Source organism: Lathyrus oleraceus, chromosome 3 (genome assembly GCF_024323335.1).
Source record: "Lathyrus oleraceus cultivar Zhongwan6 chromosome 3, CAAS_Psat_ZW6_1.0, whole genome shotgun sequence".
NCBI lineage: Eukaryota > Viridiplantae > Streptophyta > Magnoliopsida > Fabales > Fabaceae > Lathyrus > Lathyrus oleraceus.
In genome coordinates, this window is record NC_066581.1 from 412004881 (window position 1) to 412013898 (window position 9018).

A 9018-nucleotide genomic window follows, 5' to 3' on the forward strand; every position below is an offset into this window, starting at 1 on the left:
CAAAACATAATTAAAACTGGAATTTTTTCAAAAATTACATTTCAAAAATAATTTTTTTTTAAAACTATTTAAAATGTCTTTAAAATTAAGTAATTTTTAAAAATATTGATATGCACAAAAAAGTTAATAAAGTAATAAAAATACTTAAAATAATTTATTCAAATTAAATTTTTATGGAAAAAAATGTAAATATTTTTAAATAAAAATATACAATACTATAAAAATTATTTTTTAAAATGAATCAAATGGCCCTTACATCATAATCTTTACATAGGACTTATTCATATTTATAGGGAGAAAAAAAACTAAAAACAATGATTGAACTATGTTCTTGAATATCCCATGTGCACCTTCAATGCTGACAAGCTAACTTGTAAACAGTGAAGAATTGAAAAATTATAACTATTCATTACAAAATTTAGCCAAAACTTAGTTATTGTTATATCGGTGTTGTTTCTATTTCATCAATGGTTACTTGTCATTGAGTAAAAAAAATAGTTACAAATTTATATAAGAGGGGTCTTAGATACAATTCTTATGATTTTTATATTTTTCTCAATAAAAATATGATAAGTTTCAATGAAAATATGATAAGTGTATTTAAATATCGTATTAAAAAATTATATATTTATCATATTTTTATTGAAAAACAATAAAAATCACATATAAAGAATTGTATCTAAGTTTTCTCCATTTAAAAATAATTATTCATTTGACGGTTAGTTATAACTTATTATACAGACTAATTTTTGTGCTTATATTAAAAAAAAAATTATGGCATCCTAGATGTTTCTAATGCACCATTTAAATTTTCACAAATATCTTTTGATTTTGGAGATGCATCTCTGGACGCATCACAGTACGTACTCAACAAAGATCATTCTGAATTATATCTTTTTTGTTGCCTTTATTCTGAAGACGCGTATCCTGAACATTTTAAATAATATGATATAATTAATGTGAGCAATGCAGAGGAAAAAGAAGAATCTTTACCTGAAATTTTATTTTCTTTGACTCCCTATGATGTAATGAACCAAAATGATAAATATTTGGAGTGAAAAATGGATTGAGAATGAAGGATTTTTAAGATGAAGGGTCTTGTTGAAAATCAATTATGTCAACAATGGATGTGTGATCATAAAGACGATTCTTTTAACAGATATTTCTGGAGATGACAGGTAAAAGGTGATGTAAATTTCAAAATATTGTCCATGATTCCGGAGATGCATTTCCGGAATATTTATTGAACGGTTAAATAATTAAGATTTTTGTTAAAATGATCCGGAGATGCATCTTCGAAATAAAAATTATCAAATATATAGGTCGTCTCTCAGAATGGTCTTACATTGTGCAAGAGGTATGTCCGAAGATGCATCTCTGAAAACAAATGACATTTATAAAAATCCATGTGATGCATTAGAAAGATCTAAGCACTTTAAAAAAATCTCTAATAGATACACAATTCATGTTTAAATTGTGATGGTCTTACTCTAAAAAACAACCTAAATTTTGTACAACAAAATTGAGTAATCGAAAATTTTCTTAATTTAAAATTAAAAATTATTATGTTTATACTATTTTTTGTAACAGTCTATACTATTATAAAATACAGAATCAATGTGTTAGAATTGTATTAATAAAAAAATGTGTTAGAATTGTATTAATAAAAAATGTGTTAGAATTGTATTAATAAACAGCTCTATAAAAACATGTAGCTAAAGTCCTAGCTAAAATACAAGCTTTCTTTTTGAAATGTTAAAACTTTATTAATTTATTATCAGTTAAATTATTAAAATGTCAATTTAGTTACCTACAAAATAACTCAATTACAAATTAAAATGTGTTCAAGATTTTTAAAAGTCATAAAAAGCATGTTTAAAATAGTTAAACAGTGTTGAAAGGATTCCTAAAATAACTCAAATTGCCAAAAACTTAATATATATGTGTAAAAGATAGATTCCAAATTCATGTACTTTCCTCTCAATGATGACAAGTTAATATTTATAGTATGAATTTAATTGCTATATGTAAATATTTGATCCTGCACCTTTGCACAATAAGAACTTCTGCATTAATCAGGCGAAAAAAACTATAAAGCCCATTATACCAAGTATTACATTGAATCTTGTTTTTCCTACTGAAACCTTTACTATTAGTCTTGTATAGGTCAAAATCTAAAAGAGATGAACTAAAACTATGATACACAAGCAAATGCTATGCAGCCTAGGCTCTGCTAAAATGTAAATAAATACAAGGAGCCTGAAATTTTCATGCACATGACTCCATTATCATTGAAGCAGCAAAATTCTACTGTGATCATCCAATTGCCACCCATGTAACACTGAAATACATAATTCATATATGTAGCGGTTAAACTGTTTAACCCATATAACAGTTAACCCTTCTCAATCAGATCTCTCTAGCTCCCGAAATTTTTTATCCCATTCGTTAGCTTCAAATTCTTGCTCAAGAAAGTCCTTGTCAGTACTATACACAATTTGATCCTGCCCTATCACTGTCTTTTGAGCCATGTCCCGGGCGTTGAAAATCTGAAAACATAAAGCATTGTCTCAGAAAGAATGTCTAGAGAAAAATGCAATCCCAATGAAGCTACCTTTTCTCAAACCAGACAAATGAAGAACCAGAGGAAGTATATAAAAACATAGCTGAACTGTACTCTGCATATGGCAGGGATGCATACTCGTATTGGATGTGATCAAGTAACAAGCAATCATCCAAAAATAATATGTACATGAAATAGAATTATTTAATATAGTGAAATGGAAAATCCATTCAGAAAATCATTTCTGAAATTCATTTACATAATCACATGGTAATTTAAAGGAATACCTGTAAATTATAAACTGAAGTCAAATGTTTTACAAAGTCTTAGAATTCTGGCTGGCATTAACTCAAACCCCACAAAACTGATTAGTAAGATGAGAGATGCGCATCACTTATACGCACTGCTTAGGCCATATCTTTACTTGTAAGGGACTAAACCCCACCCCCTCACACACAATGAAGTTGCTAGAGGTTGCAATGAAGGCAACCTAAATGCCACAATTAAAGCGGCTAGGGGGGACTGTAATAAGGTAGAATTTGCAACATACCACCTCGCGTCCTAGCCACTTAGAATCTAGGCAAGGCCTAATTCAACCCCACAAATATTAAGAAATGTCACCACTTACAAGAACTAGTTAGCCAGCCATATCTGAGAGAGCAGAGATAATATGTATAAGAAATATTAGATGGAAGACATTTATTGTATTAATGGAATAGTGAAAACAGAAATACAACCAGAGCAAGTGCTCCTTAGTCAGAGAAAAGACTCTCTCACTGCCTAACCATAAAAGTGATCACAACTGATTTGCTGCACAACTAATTCCCCACCCTGCCCTATTATTTGGAAATATCCCAACTGACTGCCAGCATGGCAGTCACCTTTCCTTCATGCTCTCTTTCTTTTTCTTACGTGCATACACTCTCCATTCTTTGGATTTTTTTATCATTAAAGCCCACTAACACATCCCGCGCACTACTAATAGGCCCAGCCCTCCTATCAATATCTTTAGGGGATGTGTGTGGAACACTCACACCAGCCGCCAGCAAAATTAAGGTGTTAGAGACCGCAATGAAGGCATTCCAAATGTACAAATCAATTAAAGCGGCTATGGGAAGACCTCAATTAAGGCATAATTTGAAACGCCTGCCTAGGCTCAATGGGCTTAGAGCATAGATAATGAGGGCAACCCAATAGCGGATCTAGAATTGGCTTTGATACCATCCTAGAATCTGGACTTAAGAACTAATTCAACTCCAAAAGCTAGCTTTAAAAGTAGTGAGGGATGTCCCCTTACAAGCATTACTTATGTCATATTTCTAGGTAATGTGGGACTAAACCCACCTCCTCACACCCAACACAATGAAGGTATTGGAGGCAGCAAAGGTACCCCAAATGCCGCAATTGAGGCAGCTAGATGAGGACTGCAAATAGGGCATAGTTCCCATCATAAAGCAAAAAGTAAGAATGAAAATAGCTCTAAATCTGGTAGAATATTTCCTCTATCCTAATTTATATTTTTATGAACAGACTCAAGGTTGCCTATAGGTCCTTAAAAGAAATGCATAAATATCTTATTCATCCAAGAAAATTGTATTTTCAATCCTAATAAATCTAGCACTTTTTGGTCATTGTTTTCTGTCCTGTAATATCTGTTTATCCTGAAATTGTTCTTTATAATATGCACACCACGTTGATTTTAAATCCTCACTACATTAAGGAGCATAATCAATATGACCCACGTATTTCAGGGACTAAAACAAAATAACAATGACCAAAAGTGAAAAATGTTAAGACTTTTAAAGACTAGAACCATACAAAAAAATTCTAAAGTAAAACCAAAAGGTGATATATTTATTAAAATATATAACTTTTTTTAAGAAATATTCATTTCAATTTTATAGTAAATAAAATATTACAGAGACTGCTAATATGCTGTCCATAATATCTAGCACAGATGAAAGTTTTGTAAATTATGCTCATAATTTTCTAAATTCGCAGGGAAAATAGATGAGCATTATGCACATAATTTTCTAAATTCGCAGGGAAAATAGATGAGCATACCTTCTGCGTCAATGAAATGTCAGGCAATTCAAGAACTCGTGCACACTGCTGCCTAACTTTGTTTCTCTTTTCAATGTTGGAATTCCTTTTCCGAACAAAAAACCACCGAACCAAAGGAATTGCAAAGAAAGAACCAGCATAAATCTGCATATATTATCATTCAGTGTATGGAGACAAAAGTGAAACCATTGCAGATAATAACAATAACAAGCACTCCCCTCTTTATAGAGAAATCTTTTTATCTTGGACTCCACGATTAGATAAATTCTCATGAAGCACGTAAGGAAAAGTAATTACTAAAAGAATCTGGCAATTAACTACTAGTTTTTTAAACGAGTTATTGTATAAAATAGAATGTCATTTTAACTTGAAAAGTTTGTATAAATTAGAAGTTAATCCAAACTTGGCCTTAGTGCAGCATAAGTGCAGATGGGTTGCCAAACTATGAGCATATTATTTCTACTATAATTTTAAATTTCCCAACACTTTAAGGAATAAATTCATATATAGAGTCAGTGTAAAGATTTTTTACACCGACGGTGAATCATAACCATCAATTCAGAACAAAAAAATAATTCATATACAATAGTGTAAAGGATTTTTACACAGTCAACCAATCATAACCAATAGATCTTTAGAAATGTTTGACTTTAATCATAACTACTTCTAAATTCATGCCCATGAGTGGTTGTGAATGTGCTGATGGTACAAAAGTTTTTACATTGACACTGCCTAACAATTAAACTCATCATAAAAACAATTGGACTTCTATCATAACTACCTTAAAAGTCACATATGAATGGTTGTGACTTGTTAACAGTGTATCAATCAATTATTATATGCTTGTCAATCAATCAATTAGTCAAGCAATCACATAGGTGCACGTGAGCTCAGTTCATATATGTTTCTACCTCGTTGGAAAAAATGGAATGCATAAATGAAAAAAAAATGTAACACAAAAAATGGACATGAAAAAATGGATTCAACCTCGAAAATGAGAGGCAGAGAAATACAAAGAGAAAAATGAGGAAGAGGGGGGACAAAGAAAGAGAAGGAAGAAATAAGAGAATAGGGATATGAAGTTAAACTAGGAAAGAGTGATGGTGGAAAATTTGAAAAATAGGGGGTATTTTTGTCAAACAAAGGTAACTGGAAATTCAAGGGGTATAACTAGAAACAATCTTGCATTGCATATATTCTGATTCAAAAGATATGACGCTCTTTTGTTTGTAATCAAGGTCGGAGGGTGTATAAACTATAAAAATTTATCACAGACTTCCTAATTACATGATACTACACAACATACAATTACCCTATTTACATTCTAACATCAAATTTTAAAAATTAAAAATTAGCAGCAGCAGCTTACATTAAAATGTTCCTTCAAAAATATAATTTGTAATTCATTTACAATATTGAACAACTTTATTGTTTGGAAAAGAAAATACTTGTCATACCTGAAGGATAGGAAATATGTCAGCAACAAATTTAATGAAGCTATCAGGTCTAACTGCCACTTCTCTTTGAATCAAAGAAAAGCAAAAGTCAGTATACTAAAAGAAAGAAAGAAAGAAAGAAAAAATATATATATACATATATATATATATATATATATATATATATATATATATATATATATATATATATATATATATATATATATATATATATATATATATATATTTGACTAATATGTCGTGTGGAGCCATACTTCAACATGGTTCCGAGAACAATAACCCCAAAGAGATTAAGGCCACCCAGACCAATGACCATAGCTCTCTCCGACGACGAAGTTTTGCTGAAAGAACATTCACCCGTGTTATGGTTAAATAACAAGAGAGTAATAACGACAAATTGGTATGAAAAACACAATAAAGAACCTGAATTGCCATTTTTTCTCCTCAAAAAATTTCTCAACTCCTCCAACCCAACTTGCCCATCTTTTTCCAACATATTCTTTTCTATTACTCTTTTGAGAAGCTGTCCTCTGAAGAGATGGAAACCTGTATAGAATGTTTCCCTGCATAACAAGCAATATGCGAGGATACATAAAAAAGGATAAAAAGCGGGAAAAAAATCCCTCAGCAGAAACCCAAATACACAATATTTTATGAGTGACAAAAGGTATACTGCTGAAGAGCTAGAAATTAACACTTTATATTAAAACAAAATAAATAGTAACATTCATATGTTGCATCCTTAAAGAAATTCAGTAATTTATACCAAAGAGCGGTCAAAAAGGAGGATTTTTAATGACAAATAAAAAACAGTGCTCTTGTAATCACCATCAGAGAGAAAAAATGAAGTGTACAAGTTTTAGTCTTTAAATTTAATACATTGTCTCAATATACCTCTTCATCAACTGCAGGTTGACCATCAAATCGTAAAAGCACCGGTAATATATAGGATTCGTCATCCTGGAAACATCCAGAAACAAGATTAAAATGTTTGGCGATAAAAGATGTGAAGCATTCGGTAACAACAATAGAAACTTTTAAGAGTCTCACATCGGACAATATATGGCCTGAACATGTGTTTATAAGTGGGGGCAGTCCTCACTCTACCAACCGATTTTATAGGGTTGAGTTAGACCCAACCACATTTCTTAACATGGTATCAGAGCCTGGTTTAAGATCCGGTGGGCCACCTATTATGGTTTCCGCTATCGGACCACCCACCATTTATTTCCGCGCTCCAGATGTCCAGTCCTGGGCGTGAGGGGGTGTGTTAAGAGTCCCACATCAGACAATATATGGCTTGAACATGTGTTTATAAGTGGGGGCAGTCCTCACTCTACCAACCGGTTTTGTAGGGTTGAGTTAGGCCCAACCACATCTCTTAACCGAAACAAATACATATTAAAAAAAATGAAATTTTAGTAGCAATAAAAAAAATAGAAAATACATTAGGCTACAAGGTCAACCATTTGTGCCTCTTTAAAATTAACTTACCTAAACACAATAAAGGATCTTACCACCCTCATGCAAAACTAAGTTGATCAACAACTAACAAGGGATGCATTGTGAACAGTTTACAAGCAAAATAGCTAATTTTAAAAAGAAAATAGTGTTTCGCACAATATTCGACATGGTAACAAATCTATCACTGAGTAATTTAATATGTTGGCTGGGTGATGGCAAGAAATATGCTTATTTTATATTTTAATAGAAATGTTCTGAAGATAAAATAGTGGGACCAAATTATGGAAAAAGAGATAGAATTTGATTTCTTTGGGGCACTAAAAAAGAATTAGATCATGAAGTTAAGAGACGGATCATTGGCCTTAAACCTCTACCACCACTCAAAGAAGCTTTTGCCATGGTTAGAATAGAAGAAAATCAGAGAAAGGTATTGTAGGAGAAGAACTCTACGACTCAAGATGGTCACCTGAATTTGGCTCTCACTATTAAGAGACTACACGAGCAATATAAAAATAAGAGTGAGAGGCAGTAATAAGTTAACAATTTGCTTATTTTTGGGAGGTTTGGTTAAAGTTGTGGACAATGAATCCATAGCTTTTTTAATGTATCAAAGACTGCCTATCCTTCACTATTCCAAATAAAGTTGTCTTTTTGTAGCACTTGGCTCAGCAGTCTAGCAATCTTACCTTAATCTATCACAAATCTTCTACAATACCGGTGATGCCTAAAAAGCCTCTCAAAGCCTTATCTTTTGCCACGGGCAATTTCATCATCATTTCAAGTTTCTTTGGATCTGCTGCTACTCCTCGTGTGGAAATTATATAGCCTAAATATTCCAATTGGTGCTGCCCAAAACTACATTTCTTTTTATTGGCAAACAACTTATGCACCTCTGCCTGTAAATGTTTTTATGTTCTTCCTCACCAAAACATAATAAAAAACACGAAGGTAAATTTTCTCAAGTCTGCAGCATGACATTCATCAATGCTTTGAATGTGGATGGTGAATTAGTGAGACAGACTCTATTGATAAACACTCAGGAAACTAATGGTTTCTTCTGAGTAGAATAACATAGAAGGAAATGGGAAGTTACAACTGGAAGTAGTTATAAATAGATAGGATCCGAGAGCCCGTCTTCTCTCCCAACTACCTTCTGCCTGGAAATTAACTGAATGCCTCCCATTTCCCTATCCTTTTCTAAATATTCAAATACAGCATACATCTAAACTAGGCTGAGCCACTTCTATTAAGTTTGTGCCTTACGTAAGACGAGGCCTACTAACAAAAAACAGACTGAAAATGATGTGTCCAGCTTCATACGACTAACGGAGTCAACCTTTCTGGTTAGTCATGTAAAGGGGGAGAAGAGAGGGCGAGAGGGAGGGAGGGAGGGAGGGAGGGAGGGAGGGAGGGAGGGAGAGGGAGAGAGAGAGAGAGAGAGAGAGAGAGAGAGAGAGAGAGAGAGAGAGA

The 9018-nt window shown here is 32.5% G+C and overlaps 1 protein-coding gene across 1 annotated transcript in view; it reads right to left on the minus strand.

Moving 5' to 3' along the window:
• Positions 1-2048: 2048 nt before the first annotated feature.
• LOC127127980 (uncharacterized protein At5g03900, chloroplastic) overlaps positions 2049-9018 on the minus strand; it is a 15746-nt gene continuing 8776 nt past the window's right edge. Inside the window, exons 8-13 of the mRNA XM_051057239.1 lie at positions 6979-7044; positions 6508-6647; positions 6339-6425; positions 6085-6148; positions 4628-4771; positions 2049-2549 (exon numbers count right to left, since the gene is read on the minus strand). Coding sequence (XP_050913196.1) covers positions 2406-2549; positions 4628-4771; positions 6085-6148; positions 6339-6425; positions 6508-6647; positions 6979-7044 — 645 coding nt within the window. The 3' untranslated portion in view covers positions 2049-2405. The remainder of the gene's footprint in view (positions 2550-4627; positions 4772-6084; positions 6149-6338; positions 6426-6507; positions 6648-6978; positions 7045-9018) is intronic.